Source organism: Macadamia integrifolia, chromosome 6, assembly GCF_013358625.1.
Source record: "Macadamia integrifolia cultivar HAES 741 chromosome 6, SCU_Mint_v3, whole genome shotgun sequence".
In the NCBI taxonomy this organism is placed as follows: domain Eukaryota; kingdom Viridiplantae; phylum Streptophyta; class Magnoliopsida; order Proteales; family Proteaceae; genus Macadamia; species Macadamia integrifolia.
In genome coordinates, this window is record NC_056562.1 from 29,823,239 (window position 1) to 29,844,321 (window position 21,083).

The 21,083-nt window shown below is 37.5% G+C and overlaps 2 protein-coding genes across 2 annotated transcripts; both read right to left on the reverse strand.

Moving 5' to 3' along the window:
• Positions 1-393: 393 nt before the first annotated feature.
• On the reverse strand, positions 394-10,290 carry LOC122081497 (chaperone protein DnaJ-like). The gene is made up of 11 exons (XM_042648646.1): positions 9,199-10,290; positions 8,765-8,833; positions 8,385-8,480; positions 8,115-8,215; positions 6,790-6,985; positions 4,929-5,104; positions 2,403-2,532; positions 2,052-2,212; positions 1,563-1,639; positions 1,352-1,460; positions 394-776 (listed from the first exon to the last, which is right to left on the reverse strand). The coding sequence occupies exons 1-11, from the start codon at positions 9,541-9,543 to the stop codon at positions 569-571; spliced, it is 1,668 nt and encodes a 555-aa protein (XP_042504580.1). The 5' UTR covers positions 9,544-10,290; the 3' UTR covers positions 394-568.
• Positions 10,291-12,765: 2,475 nt separating this feature from the next.
• LOC122081498 (plasmodesmata-located protein 7) lies at positions 12,766-15,350 on the reverse strand. Its single transcript, XM_042648647.1, has 3 exons — positions 14,515-15,350; positions 13,337-13,456; positions 12,766-13,245 (listed from the first exon to the last, which is right to left on the reverse strand). The coding sequence occupies exons 1-3, from the start codon at positions 15,245-15,247 to the stop codon at positions 13,232-13,234; spliced, it is 867 nt and encodes a 288-aa protein (XP_042504581.1). The 5' UTR covers positions 15,248-15,350; the 3' UTR covers positions 12,766-13,231.
• Positions 15,351-21,083: the final 5,733 nt, after the last annotated feature.

Here is a 21,083-nt window from a genome sequence, read left to right on the forward strand (position 1 = left end):
GACTGTAGCGCATTATTTTGGCATGGTTATTAAAAAAAAAAAAGTTCCATAAAAAGCAACATAGCTTCTACACCAGGGCATGGACTAATAAATTTTCATTTTTCATGAGAGTTTGGGTTGTTATTCCCCCCGGGTCTAGATGAACTAATAAAAAAGTAAATTTTCCTTTTCCATGGGTGAATGAGGCACTTCGATGAGTATTTAGGGACAAAAACGGAGAAACCTCTAACATATACGGGACAGGTATTCACGACGGTAGATTTAGGTGAACCCTTCACCTGGATGAAGGAAAACTTTCCCCTATAAACAAATGCACACAATGGTAGCAAATTAGACCTAGAATGTACGAGTACTCACTTTGATGTTTCCCTACCAACTTGGGAGAAGCATAAGTTTTGAAAAGAATACAAATTATTTTCAATCAATCATGAATACTGCTCATATAGAAGATAATTTATTTTCTTTGAACTTGAGGGATGGATGGCAAAAAAACTAAAATTATCGTCCACCCCATTTCTATTCTTTATTACAATATGGGACGACAAACTACATACTGCAATAAGATCCATCAGTGAGGATTTTTTGGTTGCTTTACACGGAGTGGAGCGGCCCTGCCATTAGGGGAACCAATCCTACCCATCAAGGAAAAGATGCATGTTAATACAAAAACCATTGAAAAAGATATCACAAGTGATGAATTTAGTCTTCTACAAGTTAATATTGAAGCTGATGTTTCTACATTGAACGATGCAAATCCTGAGCTAGATTGCTTTCTCCTGCAAAAAACACAACAGGAAGAACAGAACATTTCTTAAGATCGAGTCATTGTAAAAAACATGCCAAATATTGCCAGTGTGCAGAATTAAACTTTCCAGTTATAAGGCATTAATTTTCATACCAACATCCAACTGAATGCATCTGCTATGGAGAGTTTCAACTTTCAAAAGAGGTTTCTACATTTTGCCTATTCTACTCTCCTGTGCGTCTATATTTACACTTGCAGCACTCTTTCTAAATTTTATGTCTATCATAAGAGGTCAGTACCTCTACATTGTTATCTTTCATATATCTATGGATATATGTCAAAAATCATCAACAAAAATCCCATCTTAATGTGTCCACATTTGATCATTGCCAAACTGATATCTGTATAGGGTGACATCAGTTTGAAAAATGTCTAAATGCCAATAGCATTTCCCATGACATATTTTTGACATTCATCCAACTTTAGTTCAATGCAGTTACCGTTCAAGAAACATTAAAACCGAGTAGCAGATGCAAACTTACACAAGTGGACAGGTCAAGTGTACTCACAAAATGAAAACTGTGAACTAAAAAACCAAATACATACCCCAAGAAGTTTCTGATCGAGTTCCATAATGATGTAAACTGACTAGTGCCTTTGCTTGAAGCATTGCCCCGTTCATTTTCAGAGTCATGTTTGCCAAGGTTGGTTTCATCTATGCATGGGAAGGTTCAATCAGGAAAACCACACTTCATTTGACCTTTCAAAAATTTAGTATGCTGTGCCCTTAGATGATCTAATAAATTAAGTGAAGTACCATTGGCAGGAAAGGAGTGGTGTCTCCTATATGCCCCCAATGAAGCTAACTTTTCAACAAGTATGCGTTCTGTATCACTGCAATTACCATGAACTTGAGTCAAAGCACAGAAGGATGCAAGAAAGAAACTCATAAAAGCGAACAGGGCACAGATAAGAGGATACAAGATTGCCATGCAAACCCGTGTACAATTTCATGAGGCATATGAAAAGATCCAAGTTTAGATGGCCCAATGGAACACACATAAATCAGAAAGTGGAAACAGTCACGAGCCCTTGCATTTAAGAAAAAAGTCCCACTCAAGAGTCTCAGACCTCCCAAAAATTCATTAATAAGGTAATGCCTAAAACAAAAGAATTTTTTATTTTTTTTTCCAAAAGGAAAATCTAAATACTACCTATGCTAAAACAAAAAGTTCAATGCCTAAAAGAGTGAGACCGTGTACTTTGAGATCCAATTAAATAGACACAGAGAGAAAAGTAACTCAACCTGATATCCTTTGGGATCTCAATGTTCACGATGAAGAGATGATCACCTCGAACTGCAGGTTTCTTCATATTTGGAACACCCATTCGATACAATTTTATTGTATCACCTGGCTGAATCCCATGAGGAACTTGAAGATCTCTCAGACCCTCTACTGTTTCCACCTGATGTTTATGTAAGCAATCCATGTTAAACAACTAAAGCATTAAATGCCATAGTAGTTAATCCATAGCAGCATTTAAGCAATCCATGTCAAACAACTGATGAATTAAATGCCATAGTAGTTGGTCCATAGCAGCAATATAATTCACGAATCGACTTGTTTGTATCTACTTCTCTTTCGGATAGAATTACCTTGACAACAGTCCCTAGAATGGCCTCAGTATAATCAATGTTAATCTTTGAGTAAAGGTTCAGACCATCCCTCCAAATTCCACGTTTTTCATTTACACGAATAAACAAATAGAGGTCACCAGCTGCACCCCTGCATGAGAACAAAAATAGACCATTCTCACAATATCCAGTCTGCTTTATATGGAGGACAGACATATGATAGGAACCTAAGATGCAAGGGATTATAATAATGAGAAAAAACCAGTACTAAAAGTATGAGTAGTCTGTTTGAACTAAATGCAACAACAATGAGATAGAAGTATATGAAGAAATTGTTTTTTTGGGGATAGTCAGTAAAAGGTGAAAGGTTACTTGAGCAGGAGGGAGGAGCACCAATAAACAAATAAATAATATAGTAGACAAATCCAAACTGTCCAAATAATGAATCATTCTGATATGAAAATATATAAACAAAAAGAAAATGATAAACAAATGATACTTATCCATCACATGTGGTACAGTATAGGAGACAACAGGCCATCTATGTATATGTTGTCTTGTTTCTCAAGAATGTTAATTTCATTCCTATGGATTTTTTTAATGTGCTTTAAGCCCACTTTGGGAAATGGAGGAGCACTTTATTTCAGAATTGTTTAAAGGTTTCAGCAAAAAGGACTGTTTTCCTTGGAATCTAGATCCTTTAGCTATATGTTGGAAACTACGAAGGAAACTATAACACTCAGAATTACCCACCATTTGCAAGTTCCATCTGCTTGCTGATCCTAGAATGGGTTTCAATTCAAAAGGTGATACAGGATATTTACAAGACCAGAATGTTTTTTTCATGTTCAAGATTCAATATCGTCAGAGTGACCCTCTTGTACTTTGAGGTTATATGGAGGAATTATAATACATGTACAGCACAGTTTTGCTTATACATAAAATTTGTTTTGGGTGGGGGGGATCGTTTTTCATCTGTCCTATAAAGGGAAAAGGAGAAACAAAAATAAATGCACGTTACAAAACAAAAAAGCCTTAACACAATTACTATGGTAATAAATGCGGATACAAAACAAAACTTACAAATTCAAACACAAAGAATACTTAAAAATAGAAATTTGGGCACATAAACATCCAGATCAATGGAACACTAACCACCAACATGTGCAGTGAAAATATTTATTAAACAAAAAAAGGGAAACTGTGTGCATTGGATAACAAATAAACCTTAAACACATTCAAAAGATAAATAAAATACAAAATAGGACGTAGGCAATGTAACATGCAAACTCCTACTTGCCATTTCTCTCTGTATACAAACCTCTAGGACACTGAAGTGCGTCTCCACACAACCTAACACTTCATGTATACTTTCCTTTAAAATGTAAACAAAGAACGAGGGAGGGAAGGAGGGAGAGGGAGGGCTAATTTGCAGTGAAAACACATTTTACGTACTGGCGTAGATGGAAACATGATTTTATTTGCACCTAGGTGATTCCCCACAAAAAGGACATACTATACTAACAGTTTGAACTTTTAGGTGAAACGGTAGTGAACATGGTATCGGAGCAAGGAGGTCGGGTGTTCAACTCATGGGAAAATTGGGTAAGAGAACACTTCTTCTCCCTTGGTGACATGCGAAGAAATGCCGCTTGAGCTCCATGTGCAAGGACCACGGGATATTGGCCTGCATGTGGGTGGAGTGTTAATGTCTACATTGACACTGCCCTTCCCCAACATTTTGAGCTTTCAGATGAAACTATAGAGAACAACTATTATATTAATATTAACATAAAAAACCCTTATTTCCATGTTAGAGACACATAAGTCTGTGGCCTTGTTAAGTAGACGTAACCATGCACATCTGCACATCACAGCCTATAGATATTGTAGCAAAAGAGTTTTATCTATGAAATTCTACATCTAAGTACTCTCATCAGTGTAATGAGAAACCCTAAAATCTCACATCATATGAAACTGATCTGGTGGGTCAAATCTCGTAGTTAATTTTACCATTCAGAAAACCCTGAAACAGTGATATCAGCTGAGGCTTTGGTCACCTTATTTCCCTGTTACTGACTGGGGTTAAGTCATGAATTTTTATTCAAGTTTACCATATTAAAAAAAAATTTCTCCATAAACAGATGTTGCTGGTATTGTTTGAAAGATCTATTATTATTAATGTTGGAATTTAGAATTCTCCGATTTGGCTACTAATATTGCTTGGAAATGTTTTTTGGTAGCCGACCACATTTAGTTGGGATAAGGCTGAGTGAGTTCTTATTCTTGTATTGCTTGGACATGTTTCTGTTGATGTTTTGGACCCACAAAAACTGGATTGAATATTCCTGCATCACATACATTCAACAGCTCTCTCACTCTCCCACCCCCTCAATGCACCTCTCTTTTGGATTTGTGTGTGACCAGAACAGGTGGAATTGCTTTTGATTGGGACCAAAAAAAATTTCCTTAAATATACCCAGTACATAGAATAATAAAAAATAAGCCATCAATAAAACAAACATGGAAACTGAAACTGTCACTTACCTTTTCTTATCAAAGTTTCCTTCTCCTTGAATTTGCATGGTGGCTCCATTATTCACACCAGGAGGGATGACCACTTTAATACTTCGTTTGGATTGTATTCTACCTTGGCCACCACATCTTCGGCAATGGTCAGTGATTATCTTTCCATCACCACCACATTTTGAACATGTGGTAACCTGGCATGTCATATCATCAATTTAGCATATATCAAAACTGGAAAGTGGAGTTTAAGGGTAAAGCAGTAAACAATAGCAAACCACTTAACAATACTTTGAACACATCATATAAAGAGTTACAGGAACAAATTGTCAACACTGGTGACAGATGGATGCAGGGGCCAATTTTCAATTGTTTTCTGGGATTTTAACAAGTTCCTGGGCCCAAGGGAAGGGCCAATAATAGTTCTTGATCACATTGGAGCCTTTCTGCCAACAGCCAACCTCATGTGTCACCAGACTCGCCACAGGTAGTGATTGAGACTCATCAACCAGACAAAGACAAATCAAACAGCTCCACAACTGATCAAGTTAGCCTTTAACTTTCCTATGTAATATTGATTTACTTAAGGAGATCCAAATTAGAAAGATGAAGAGCCCTAGGTTACTCTACTGATTTCTAGAATTAATAATGTTGGCAATGGTTTAGACATGTTTGATTTGCAATTGAAACGTGTCTCACTGAAATTTGCACTTGCTAACATTCAGTGAGAATATTACTTTCTAAATCGTTACTTTTGAGTCTTAAATCACCAATAGCCAGGGGATGCTTTCTCATTGTAAAATATTTATATCAATGTACATAAGTTCTTGAAATTCCTCCGTTGATAAGGTGTTATGAATTTTGGAATTCTTTTCTACCAAAATAAATAAATAAATAAATCTGTGAAATAGAAGTAACAATGTAAAATAGATCTCTATCCAGTTTTGAAAAACCATTGGAGAGACACATAGACGAAGTTCCATTGTGAATGACATAGTTTGTGCAAAAGACTAAAGAAGCTATGGAGAAATAATTAGAAACAAAAGGTTTTAAGATACACCACATTGAAAATGAATATAAGGGTGCAATTTTATTGAGTGCATGTTTGGGTAAGCTTTTGGGGCAGCTTGTAGAACCAGCTCCTGAGACGTACACAGGTTAGGAAGGGCGCGAACCAAACTATTTCATTTGGAATGTCTACTGAAGAAGCTGGAGAAGCTGCCTCCCTCCTGCTTCTAGGCTTCTCCAGATTTTGGATGTAAAGATTCTAAACGAAATAATTCTACTGGCCCACCCCACTTTTAACACTAGAGGCTTCTAGAAGCCCAAGAAGCTCAGCCAATTATGCCCTGAGTAAGAGAAGGGGTGAACATTGATGATTAAGAGATGTTTCAAAGTGACCATTTCCAGAATCTTGGTTCAATCATGAATAAGGAGATTTGAAGAATAAATTGCTCGGCAACTAGAACTGAAAAGACGTCTCTGGACCACATTTAGCAGAGAAGAAAGCAAAAGCAAGAAGAGATGCAAAAGTGAGAACCAACAGATATGCAATAGTCAGAAGAAAAGGAACTCACAGTTATAGATGCTAAAAAGCTTTATATCCATAGCAAATGCAAATTTTATTCCATGTGAGAGATGGGGGAAGAGGGCATCCAAAACAATGTTACACCAAAATCTAGTTAATATACTGATGGTAACATATGCTGACGAGTGTAACTTATCCAATTTACAAGCATCAGGAAACATAAGCTAATAGATAGCATGTCACCTTGAAAACTGAGAACTAGATGAATGTCCAAGTTAAGGAACATGAAACACTAGTTTTATTAACATGCAATAGCTAAAATATACTTCTGTTTCCATCAGAGTGTAAGCACACCTGAGACACTATCCCAAAAGGTGTTCTCTGAGTTTTCATCACCCCTCCTCTACCTCTGCAATCTGTACATGATTTTATGCAACTGCTAGATTTTGCACCTGTACCGTCACAATTATCACATGTTTCAAAACAGGAAACTTCAATGTCCCGCTGTCCTCCAAAAATTGATTCTTCAAAGCTCAAAGACAAGTCATACCTAAAGCCCAAAGATATCAGGATCAATTTCCGAAACTTCAAAAACGAAGAGAAACATCAACATTTCTGCCCATAAATTGTTGTCACATGAGAATCCATAGGTTATAATCTTACATGCATGGTGGAGCCACCATCATGCCCATTAGTTACGTCAATTAGTTACTTCAAAACATTTTGATCCCATGAAATCAGAACAATAGAATGTCATACAAACTTTTAAACACCCCCCCCCCAATGAAATGAAGAAAGTACCTTAACTTTCTAGCCGTCTACACTTTTGTCTTTTTTTTTTTTTGGCCATGAAACTATGGCATCAGTTTCTTCTCTCCATTTACTGGTACGTGTGAATCAAAGCCATATATAATCTGGCAATTTGATTGATACCCCAGTACATATTCAAGATGGTAACACAGAGCCCGAAGCTCGATTGGCCAATTCATTGCATTGAAATCATGAGGTCACAAGCATCTAGCATGTCTCCCTGCTCCTCTACCATGCTTAAAAACTTTAATATTCCAAAAATTTCATGTCAGGAATAAACAACAGAAAGGAAAATGCACCATATTTATATTTATTTGACAGAATGCATCTTCACTGATGGTTAGCCGACCCCACTTAGTTGGGATAAGGTTTTGTTGTTGTTTGTTTGTTCGTCATCTTCACTGATGGTGAAAACTAGGAAAAAATGCAAAAGAATTAGGAGAACAAATCAAGGTCAATAAGCCAGACAATGAACATACAAATACTCGAGGTATTAGATTAAATATCCTGGAGTTAAATATCAGAGTGCTTTTCTTCCCTAGATCTTCAAAAATGAACAAAAATTAGGTTTTAAAATTGAAGTGAAATATGTTAGTTCGAAGTTTAAGAAAATAGAAAAGAAATAAGAATAATTTAAGGCTTCAAATAGGAGAGATAATAGATGGGTCTACAGTAGCACATATACAAGTTTCAGAACTATAATGTTGCAATATTATTACTTATATGAGTGAAAATGATGGTCCTGAGTAAATGGAAAAATATGTTATATTGACAGATTTTGTTGATGGTCAAAGTTAGATGGATTTTTCTTTCATAATGCAGTCTGTGATCATTGCTTACAATATCAGATCCTTAGCTTAAATACTTACCGAATGTCAAGACCCAGATTGCGGTTATTTGAATACTCCTTGCCTCCAAAAAATCCATTTGAGTCACCAAAATATGCATCAAAGATATCGAAAGGATCGACCTAGGAAAAGAAATTTTCATAGAACATGTAACATCAAATTCCAATGCTGAACATAAATAGACTCACTCATAACAAAAAAAAGTATGATTAAAAACATGCTAACATAATAGCCAATAAACTTTTCTTAATCAGATGTTACAGAGTCAACAAGAATTGAATATGTGCTTACCCCCTGAGAATCAACACCCGATCCAACAAATTCTCCTTGCAGACCTGCCTCACCAAATCGATCATATAAAGATCTTTTTTCATCATCTGATAGGACCTACACAAAGACCTTATTACCGTATGAATAAAAAGGGCAGAACTAACAGAAAAATCCTAATAGATTAGCTTTGAATCTTAGATGAGCATTCCATCACCCAACATCATAAGCATACATATCCAGATGCAAGACAAAAAATGAGTCACAGATGCACAAATTATACAAGTCTCAATACTATGCTAAACAAAACTAAGTACACCATTTCCAGCTCATCAAACAAAATATTCTAGGATGTGTAATATTGATAAGAACAGGCGAAACAGTACATCAGGGGGAGGAGATACCTCATATGCTGCACTAATCTCTTTGAACTTTTCTTCTGCCCCTGAGCTCTTGTTCAAATCTGGATGATACTATTTCAGAAAAAGAAAAACTATTCAGTAGGATGGACCCCAACCATAAAAGGCAAAATAAACCAAGACTGTGAACTTGTAGGGAAGCTAATGCAGTACAGAATTTGATGCAGGGGGAGATTTTGAGTTGAAGTTCAGGAGGTTAAGGGTTCCCTATGAGTCATGCTACTCAGGTGCAAGCTGAAATCTTATAAATAAATAATAATTTTAAAAAAGGAATTATACAATAATTGGAAATATTCCAAATTTCGAGTAGTCAATGTGAATCAACCCACTCATTCAGTTTTCATATGCCAAATCAAACAGTTCAGAATAACAGACTCTCTATGCAAAGAAAGATTATCGAAAGAGATGAAACAACGAACCTTGAGAGCAAGTTTCTTGTAAGAGGTCTTAATTTCCTGCAACGTCGCATTTCTATCTACATCCAAAGTAGCATAATAATCTGAGCCCGCTGCCCTTATTACAAAACAGTGACTGCCTTTTTTGCGAACGGAAGGCGAAGGAGAATAAGGGTTCCATGTCCGTTTAAATCCGCGACGAAGTCTCGCGTCTCTCGAACTCAAGCCGAAGCTTTTAACAGTGGAAGATGCATTCAAGAAGCCAAACTGCTTGAACTGAATTGAAGAGTTGGAGATTGAAGGTAGCTTCGGAGGAAAAATGCAGGTGGAGTTTAGATTGCTACGGCAGCAATTAGGTCTAAGTGGCATGGCAACAGAGCAGTCTCACTGTAGCACTGAGCCACCGAAAAGATATAATCTGAAGTTACCTAACGAAGAGAAGAGAAGGTCCCTTAAACCTCTCGAGAACCTCTCCAGTCAAAAACTTCACTTGTCCCGATTCTCAACTCGATAGCGAGCAGCTTTGACGAACTCATTGCGAGCCTGTAGCGCCCAGATACTCACCAATGCGCTGGGCGTCCAACGCAGCATCCAACGACTGGGACTCGAATGGATTTGGGGTGAAAATTGTCAGCTGCCGTTGCACCAGTGTAGTGAGCATTGGCTGATTGGGAGTTCCTTGGGATGTGTGCATAGATGCTTTCAATCGTAATGGGCATCCACCATGTTGATGAAGATCACAATTTATAGCTTGATGATTAAATTATACTATTGCAACATGTTGGTCACAGGTTCAAAACTCGAAAACAATCTCTCCAGTGAAGCAAAGGGTAAAGCTATGAATATTTGCCCCTCTCAGACCATGCAATTGCGGTGACCTTCTACACTAGATTGCTCTTTATAGAATTATCATTTTTTTTTTAATAATGCAATCTAATTGCATTTTTGTAATTATCTATGACAATTGGACTCACTTTCATGGCACTTCCCCTATTTATCTAGGGTAGAAAACTTAACAAGAAGATCTATTTGAATCTACATCCTCTGCAACGAGTGGTGAGGTGCAGTGAGTATTAGACTGTTGAAAATATTTAAACACGTACCTTAAGGGGCTCCCAACCACCCGATGTTCACTGCACTGGTACAACAACTATGGATGATTTTCACACAGATCTATTTAGGGTCCCCTACATGCCCATGAGTTGACAAGTAGTGAAAAGTAAACAATTGAGTGACAAAGGAAGTTTCAGTCTATAAGCTCAGTGGGCTTATCACGGAGCCCATGATGAATGTGGCAAACCAATAAAGCCCATAGCCTAGGAAGGGTACCAATAACCAGGCTTGTGTTTTTTATATGGCAAGTTTCATAAGGCAGTGAATTTGAATCATAAGTATGCACAACCCAAAAATATCAACCAAAAAAAGAAAAACCCAAAGATGCCACCAAGTGGCAGTAGAGCACATTCTAGGATCTAGAGGCTGGCCTTGCTCCATGTTCAGGATCACTTAGGAACTGTTGACCAGGAAAATAAAGATGGCTAATTATCAGCCAATCATTTGAGAAGTGTCTAATCCAAGGGTCCATGGGCCATCCTCAGGGCCAACCAAATGGGTATCTAAAGATTTACTCACTCCATTTATTGTACAAAGGGGTTGGCTCATAGGCTTTTCCAGTGTGGTCTTGGTCCCCAAGGGTCTACACTGATATTAACAATATGTTCCTATTCCTGCTCATTGTTCTGAACTTCTGATAATTGATATTGCTTAGTGGACTATACTTAATGGATGAAGATTCTCAGATAATTTTTGTTCCTATGAAAATTAACTAAGATCTGTTAACAAAAAATAACAAAAGATTACCCAGCCAATTCAGCCTTCACAATCATCTGACTCCATTTTCAGCTTTAAGTAGCAGGACATTTTTAGCTTGTGCTTGGAGGTTAATTAACACAATCTTTTTTTCTTGTATAGTTTTCGTTGAATCATGAACAAAGGTTAGATTTACTATGATTTCTATCTTAATTTCGGTGAAATAATAAGATACAAAAATCAAACAAAAAAATATTCAAAATATAAATCATTCTATGAAACTGAAATAAAAATCATTCCAAACAGTCAAAATAACGAGTTTAGAAGATTGCATGGAACAAGCCCTTGTGTAGGTGTTTTGTCCTATATAAGACATGCTGACTGAAAAGCCTAAAATCATATCCAACTATGAACCAATTAAATAATGTAGACCTAAAGAGTAGATAATGGAGGTAAGAAGTATATTCCATTAATTTGGCTTTATAATTGTTTATTTTCACATCTCTACCTTTTTCATGACCTATGCCTTTATATCTTAAATTACTTTCATTTTTCGCTTCATTGAACATCAGATCCAACGCTTTATTGTTGAATTGATAGGAATATACGTAGAGCTTTTAAGTACAATTAGTGCCTCCAAATATTTAATATGCCAAGCCACCAATCCTCCATTATCACTGTCCATTGCATCATCAATCACCTTTAATTCATTTCTTTTCTATATATGAGCAAATCTCATTGATTTTCCTTCTTTGGAATGTGTGGAAGGATTTTATTCTTTAGAGCTTTATTAATCAATAAGAAAAGTAGATCTCTCTCTCTCTTCACACACACATTGTTATCACATTAAGAAAACAAGTCCACACAATGGTTCCTTGAATAGGCCCCACTTAACTTATGAATAGGCCCCACCTAACTTATGGAAAACAAGTCGATCTCTTGAATATTAGGTCCCATCTAACTTATAAAAAAAAAGTGTCAAAAGGGTATCTTAAATCAGTAGGTCCCATGAAAACTTAGAGAAGGCCATAATCTAAGATAAGGATGTCCCTTTGTAACCATTATTTGATTAAAAGGAACATAGTAGTAGTGCCAAACACTAATTAAGTATGTCCTACCCGACATTATATCATATCAAGAACTACCTTCTCCAAATGCACTCTAATATCCCATAGTAGTAGTGCCAAACACTAATTAGGCATGTCCTACCCGACATTGTATCATATCAAGAATTACCTTCTCCAAATGCACTCTAATATCCTCATCTTAATGTAACTAGATTGATTGGTCCACCTTAATAGAAAAATCCTAGGTCATAAGTATTATCAAAAAAGCATTGTGATAATGGATGAGAGAGAGAGAGAGAGGATACCAGCACATTCAACTTGACTTTTATTGGCCATAGAGTATAGACTTCCCTAGACAAGCTATAGCTCTTCATAATTTATATCCTTGTGGATGAATATAGGGCACAGAATCATATATAAGCTCAAATAATCTATAGATGATAAGGAAAAGCAATGTGGAATCCATACTTTATAAATTGTTCTTGATGACTAAACCATACACTTAAACTAAACCAAAGTTCCTTAATCATTGTCACAATCATGATTACATTTCCAAAACACATGTTAAATTTTATAATTTGATGCTTAAATGATCCGAGGCATCGAGATAATTTTGCTGTCAAATAAGAATGTTCATTGTTGATTTCTTTTCAGAATATAAGTTGGATGAAATTCAAGGTCATCTCTAAACCATGGAATTATTGCACAATTTAGATTGATTAAGATTGAATTATTATTGACAATGAAAAAATTTCAAGAACAAGCAGGCTTAATCCTTCTTACAAGAACAAACAAATAATAACATTTTGAAGGCCAGGAGCCCTTTAAATAACCCAAATTACACAAACATGGGGGATTATCATCTACACTTTCACAAAAGAATTTGAAATCTTCTTTCCAGACACAGTTACAGGACATATATAACTTTGTTAAGTGGGCTGGGAGTGTGGAATCTTAGGCCTCTCCTTAACTTTCACTAGTACCAAGGGTTCTGTCTCCACTCATCCTTGCTTCACTTTCTTAGTCTCCTTTTAGAAGAAACACTAAAGAAACTCCCAAAAGATAAAGAGAAAGAAAAGTAGAGAACAAGGAACAAAAGTGAAGCAAAAGAGCCACCGAAAGCAAGTTCCCGGAGATAATGTTAGAGGTGGTGGGCTGTTCCCGGAGCTTCCACTATATAATTATTTACCTCCACCTACACCCCCCAAAAACAATATTACAGATATCCAATAATAATTAAAAAAAAAATTAAAGTAAACAATTTTTTAGAAAGTAAAGGATCATACCTGCTTGTCTTTCCATGGCTCTGCTAATGAAAGAAACAAAAATAATGATCAGAGCAACTGCAGCCAAAATTCCAATGATAATCGCAAGAGTCTTTGAAGGATCATCTCCATGAGAAGAATCTGTGGTTCACAATAACAGGGTAAGAATTTATGAAAAATATTCTATTTATATACCTTTTCCTTGTGAATGGAAATAAATGCATATTTTGTCTTCATATTGGGATTGGCTATTAACATATCATGGTTCTATTTCATGAATCATGTTCTCTTTTGCTTTCCATACAACCCCACATAACTAGGAGTATAAGATGTTGTAGTCATTTCAAGGTCTTTTGCTAAGATTAAGATTTTGCTTTATTCTTCATAATTATTTCAAACAATTTAGAACATATTATGTTTACTTCAACCATCAAATCTTGATCAAACATTGGATTCTCCCATTGTGCCACCATTGAAGTGATTGGTTGGAAACTCCTCTTTTTCTTTTTTGGGTAATGGAAACTCCTCTTGTTTATGCAAGAAAGTCTTCAAAACTCTTAAGAACTCATTTCAAAAAGGGCTTTTCTTTGAATACCAGCTACTAGTCAAACACACATGGAACCTCACACCCACATAGAATTTTGGGTCTTCCTCTCACCTTTTGATTCAATATAATTACAGTTCATAACAACTTTATTAATTCTTCTTTTGAAGGATTACAACTTTACTAAATCAGAATTAAGTAATGCATTCTTGGGTTCTCTATGTGAAAAGTTTTTTTTTTTTTTTTTTTTTTTTTCAACCGTCAGGTATTGATCAAGCAGGTCTCATGCTCTAAAAGTAGTTCATCACAACAGCTAGCCAGGTTGTATCAAAGCATGGGAAATTTGGTCACAATTGAAGGTTATTTCTGTAACTTTCCACATTCAAAACAACCCCAATACCCATTAATGGGAAGAGAACACTACTAAGTACAGAGAGAGAGAAGAGAGAGAGAGAGAGGTTACAAAATCTTAGCAGACCCAATTCACTTCTCAAAACACATTTTCAAAGGGAGAGATCGGTAAATTCAACAAGATCCAAGGAGATGCCTGTAAATTTGCAGGAAGCTTTCAAAACCTCACACCTGCACTAATGGATGAGGCAGAAAGAACTAAAACCAGAAGCCACCATGAAGGCTTGTAAAATTAACCACTTACCCCTACTAGCTTTGGAATAATCTCCACTGGTGGAATACCTCACGTAACACTTAGCCAAGAACATATCACCGTACGCCGCCGCACCACAGTCACTCCTAAGCCGTCCGATTGCTGACGACACACAATCCTGACAGTCACCGGAACTCAGATCGCCCACACACTGAGCCATACCTTGGACTACTCCAGACCCACCAACCCTGAAAAACCCACCTCCATTATTGGACAAACTGTTCAAGACCGAATCACTCCGGCTCAACAGGTCCGAGTCATAACCAATCGGCGGTCCACACTTCTTTAAAACCACGGTCTTGTCTTCCACTCCTAAGAAGGAGGTGTTGTCGTACTTGACGAAGCAGCCCTGCACCTGTAACGCGCCGCCCGTGCAGCTCGAGCAGAGGTTTCCGATTTGACTCACTGCGTGATCGACACAGGAGGAACAGTCAGCCATGGAGAGGTCACCTCGGCATTGGTAAAGGCCGTAAACGACGTCTACTGAGCTGGAGCCGTAGATGGTGAATTTGTTGAAGGCAGAGTAGGTAGCTGAGTTGACGAGTGAAGTGAGGAGCGAGTTGAGGTTGGACTCGTAAGCTGAGCCTGGGGAGAACCTGAGCTGAGAGCAACCACCGAAGATGAAGTTATCTGTGGCTGATCTTGATGGGTTTGAGAGAGATGAGAGAGAGACAAAGAGGGTTAGGAGAGGGAGCAGAGATGGAAGTCTAGAAGCTCTGGACATGGCTCTTTCTCTCTGCTAATACTCTGTTAACTGACCTGTGTGACTTGTGAGAGAGAGAGAGCGAGGGACTTATGTGAGATGAGTAACGAAATCTGGACCGTTGATGGTGGGGTCTATCATCTATGTAACATTCTCTGAGCCTCCTCGTTGCTTCGAGGAGAATTTACGTAGAACAGTTAGTGAACTCGAGTTCTTTTTTTATTAAGAGGACAAAAGTACCCTTGTCTTTTGTGTATAATCGGTTCTGGCAAACAGAACTTTCTCGGGTCTTGGATCCCCCGGTACTGTAGAAACGCAACCCTAAAGCGATGCAGAAGATAATGGAAAAACAAAACAAACAATGCACACAGATTTTACGAGGTTCGGCAAGGTTGCCTACGTCCCCGGTGAGATGAGATCCTGCTTCACTATCAATGGAGAATAGGGTTACAACGCTCTTCCTCACACCTCTCCGTATTGCTTGCATTACAGAGAAAGAAATCCTCGTTACAAAATATATAGCGGAAAAAAACCCTAATCCGGATCAAATTACAATTTCCAACCTAATCCGGATTAAACTACAATTGCCCTCAAATAAAAAAATTCGAGCGGGGGGCTGCGCCCCCCTACACCCCCTGCTGTGCAGGGGGGCCTCCTGCCCCCCTTGCAACCCCCACGGCCCGCTAACCGGCGTCCTGGCTGTCTAGGTGCTGCACCAGTACTTCCTGGATTAAACTGCGACGGAATACAAGACATCATACACCAACAATCTCCACCTTGGCTTGAATTCTGTCGAGCCTCTTGTAAAGATAACTTGTAGACGTCTTCATCATTGTACCTCATTAGAGGCACAAACCCGCACCTGTTTGGTGCGTCCCTCATCTTCAACAATGAGTAATATTAATCAAGTCCAAACAGGACTCGAACTTCTCTGTAATAACTGGCTTTGTAAACATATCTGCAAGATTGAGATCTGTATGAATTTTTCTCAAGTGAATACTGCCTTCTGACACAAGCTCCCTGATCTTGTGAAATCTCACATCAATATGCTTTGTCCTTGCATGAAACACTTGATTCTTTGCAAGATGTATGGCACTCTGACTGTCACAATGTAACACTGCACCTCCTTGCTCCAACCTCAACTCACGAACTAGTCCAGCCAACCAGACTCCTTCCTTGGCAGCCTCAACTGCTGCCATGTACTCTGCCTCTGTAGTGGACAATGCAATTGTAGACTGGAGCATCGCCCTCCATGATATAGGTCCATCAGCCAATGTAAACACATACCCTGTCGTAGACCTCCTCTTATCTAAATCACCGGCATAGTCAGAATCAACATAATCTGCCAATTCTGTAGAACTTCCCTTGCCACTGAACATAACACCTATATCTTTAGTCTTGCTCAAGTATCTGAAGATCCACTTAATTGGATTCCAATGCTCATTCCCTGGATTACTCATGTATCTGCTAACAACACTGACTGCATGAGACAAATCCGGTCTGCTACAAACCATAGCATACATGAGGATTGGACAGGGTATGACCCCCACGGGTCCACGGCCCGTTAACCGGCTAGCGGGACCGCCGTCCTGGCTGTCTAGGTGCTGCACCATTACTCCCTGGATTAAACTGCGATGGAATACAAGACATCATACACTAACAGGTACCATCTGATCAAGCGGGTCCCATTGAGAAGATTTTCGAAAATTCGTTAGGTTCTTGTTGGATGATTCACGGGTTTGATTAATGACCAACTCGGGCTTTCCCGTTTGATTCTTTGCGTCAAAGAGACGGAAAATGGAGGAGGGTATTATCGTCCGGATGACTGAGTAGCCACTAGCCACTAGCCACTAGAGTTTAGGTCACGGGAGTGAACTTTCTGGAACCGGAAGGAAACCAATCATTGATAGTTATCAGGGTCAAAAGAGGGCGAACAAAAAACTGTTTTGGTCCAGTCAAAAGTGGGCCAACTGTAAACATGTGTTCTTGGGTCAAGTCAAAAGTGGGCGAACTATAACATGTCTTTGGGTCAAAGTCTTCGGAACTTGGCCTTTATGCTTTGCCAGTACAATAGTAAAACAGTGTAACTGTAGATTGTAAAATTTAAACTCCCAAACCCAAGAAGGAACCGGTGGTTTTTAAACATTTCATGGGGTATTCTCAGGTTCACCGGCTCGACCAGCTGGTCCAGTCCAGGTTCCGCACTGCTCATGTAGTGTATACGTAGCAAGTAGCTGCTGATGCACAGGACTATCGAAAGACACACACACGGGCACACTTGAACTGAAACCAACTCTGGTAGACTATATGCATAGTTTAAAGAACCGGATCAGACCAGCCAGGCAAACCAGGATAGATTGCAATTGGATACCAAAACAGTCCTGGTTCCGGTCTGACGACTCTGACCCACAATTTTGGATGAAAGTCTTGTAGCTAAACTGGTAAAAAAACTGAACCAGAGAACCTAAATGGTATGCCATCTGCTTCAGGATTCTAAAACTCTAGGCTTTGTTTGGACCCAAATGGTCACAATACTCATTTGTCATTGTTACGTTTGGATGGGATTTCCGGAATAGTAAAAGACATTTTAAACCTTCAATAATAAGGGACAGATTATTATGACGATAAATTTATAGGTAAAGCTGTAAAGGATTTTCCTTGAGTACAGGTAAAACTTTCTTCATATTTGAAATATAAAGTATTAAAAGATGTCATGTAAGATTGAGATGGATGACAGATAGTTAGTTAGGGATAATAGGTTTGGATTAGGTGATGTAAAATGGGACCATTTGAAAGCAGATTGTGAAACAATGGCTTTGGGATTTGTCTTTTCTCTCTAAATTTAACTATTTAAAGTTAATTTAATCCCAAGTTTTTGTTTAATCCTGATTACAGAGCCGTGACTGATACGTAATTTTTTTTCCCCATGACAATCAAGACCTTTCATGTTTGTTCATTGGGCAGTAGGAAAGTAAGGAGGGTTTTCTTAGTCAAGTTGTGGTTTCTAACTTTTTAAGGATGAGATTTGGTTTAGTCATCACTTCCCTTTTGGGGTAGAGACCAGAAATGGTTTAAGGTTTATGATATAGGATCTTAATTAACCTCAAAATCAGTAAATTGGACTATTTATAGTTCTTTGTCTAGAAATATTGAATAATAGTATCTTAATTTTATTAGTAAACTGGAAAGTTTAATTCATTTAATTAGTCTAAGAATTGGTGAACAGATATTGGTCGGACCAGTGAATATGTAATTTTTTTAGTCTAAAGAATGAACTTGCCCTGAAACTATTGAATAAGTTTAATTCAAAGGCTTAAGTTGTTCGGTAAAGAAGTCCAATAGGTCTTTATATAAAGTCATCCATAAGTCCCAGAATTCTAATGTGACTATCCCAACATTTTCCTCACTGTTGTCGTTCCTTCTGGGTAGCAATACATGTGGCATGTGTGCTCCTTCTTTTAGATAGTCATGCATGAATGTATCATTAATCTAGTAGCCCTCGTGACTTTGATTCTATGTTGAATAAATCCAATCAAAGAACTTAAGATGTTAGGTGAAGAAGCCCAACTGATATAATAAGGTACTCTATGTTATGTTATTTCACCAAAGTATTTGATCACTTTTTCATTTTGAGCTTTATGAGAGAGAGAGAGAGAGAGAGAGAGAGAGAGAGAGAGAGTACAAAGTTTGAAATTGATGAAGGAACTACCTTTAATCTCTTCTCCAGCTTAAGAGAGAAGCAGATCATGTGTAATTTCTGTCTTGAGAGAACAAGAGGTGGTCGCACTTTCAGATGGACCACCACTATCTAAAAATATAAGTCATGACCTAACTTGATAATTGAGGAGGGAAATCCCATCAAACTCAAACATTAGGCATTTTTAATTTAAGATTCTAGTCATATATAGATATGTGTATTGCGTGGGTTTGTTTTTGGAGATTAGCTAACTTATAAGCACAAGAAAATAAAAGTAGAAATGGTTAGCTAACTTGTATCTTTTTTTCGCTAAAAGAAAATTAATCAACTTATAAGCATATAGAATAAAAGGGAAAAGGACACCTAGGAATAAACTCATCTTTCCATGTGTATCAAATTCTGGCACATGGCATTCCATCCCCACTTTCACCCCATAAAAGAAAAACCTTCTCTACAATTATTCCCATTACATTTTGCTCTATTCCATCCATTTGATTTTAATTTAAGGACTCAGCTTCTCTTCACCCATGTCGAAGAGAGAATCTCTTTAACCATTGAAGAGAGAATCTCTCCCTCCTTCTGTATGTTTCTTTTGTGTGTACATGTGGGAGCTTCTCTTAGACTTTTACATATACATATTTTTTTGGCTTTGCTCTATAACATTATTGTTGGTGATATTGCAAAAGAAATTTTGGGATTATAATTGGTTGCAAAACATTATTGTTGCACCATGATTGGCCTCAAAGACTTGAAGATTTTGGCCATTAAATTTAATAGATCCACGTAAAACATGAGCCATGCATGTTTTGATCTCTCTCTCACTCACTCTGGATGTCCCCCCCCCTTCTCCTCTTCCTCCACCTCCTCCTCTCCACTCCATCCATTCATTGCTGGGGACTTCCTTAATTAATATGGTTTGTCATATAGGTTTTGTGCTGTGGAGGACCAATGCATGGTTGTTCCGGAAAGCAAGAGGAAAGAGATGGAAGAGGTAAGGGGTCTCATTCAACAATGTCGTTATTTTATTTAAATTAGTTTGTCTACATTCTGCATTTAAACAGCCATTGTCTCTTTGCTTTTCCAACAATAAAGTGACTTCTCATTGGCTGGTCCTGCACAACTTTTATTTACGTCCTTCAATAAGCCCTTTAAATTCAAGAACTTGTGGAAGGGATTGAGTTTAAAGAAGACATGGAAAGTTCCTGCTTGTATCATTTATGAGAACTTTTTAGCACCCTGAGCCAAGGGTGGCCCGGCCCAGCCTGGTGTTTGGGCAGGGCTGATCCAAAGATCTTAGTTCATACAAAGTCAGCCCAGCCCAGTCTGAGCCTTGTGAAGGTCTTCTGATGGCATTATGGGTCTGGCCAATAGACTAGTTATATATTAGTATTTCCATTACATCTTTTTGTACATATATACATAAATCTTTTTTTTTGGGTAAGATATAAACATATAGTCTTGAATGTATATATATATATATATATATATATTTGTATTTTTGGAATGCATAAAAATTATTATGTTATAATATAGTTGGAAAATTAATTTTTTATTCGAGTGAGTCACTTAAGTCGAGTAAAAAAACATGAAACCCAATCAAGAGTCATTATCCAAGTTTTCATTGACTTGGTATTTTTGCTCAAGTCATGTGAAACTCCAAGTTTGGATTTTTTTTTATTGGATCATAAACCATTTATTAACTAAAAGTTTAGTCTACTCTACAACTAAACAAAACCCTAGATTTTTTTTTTTTTTTTTTTGTTAGGATTCTCGAAAGAACCCATTTTTTGGCATTTGATCTCTCCAATAACACTTTCGAAGATGATCTCTACAAACTGTAAAATCAATGCACTCTATTTCTACATAATCTCCAACTATTTTGGGTACTCCTTCAAATTCTCTCATTCCTTAACAACTTCGAGTTATTCTCCATCAACCCAATCTCATGCCAACCCAATCTCTTCCACAATCTTCTCCTTCATTGCTCATTCTTCTAAATGAGCAAATTTCTATAGTTGCTTAGAAGATAAATCATTGAAATCCTCATGAACACGAAGAATTTGAGGCCAAATAAAGCTTGGAAAAGATGTGTCTAATCAGAAGAAAAAGCTAAATCTCATGAACATCAAAAGTTCCAAACCCAACAATCAAAACAAAGTA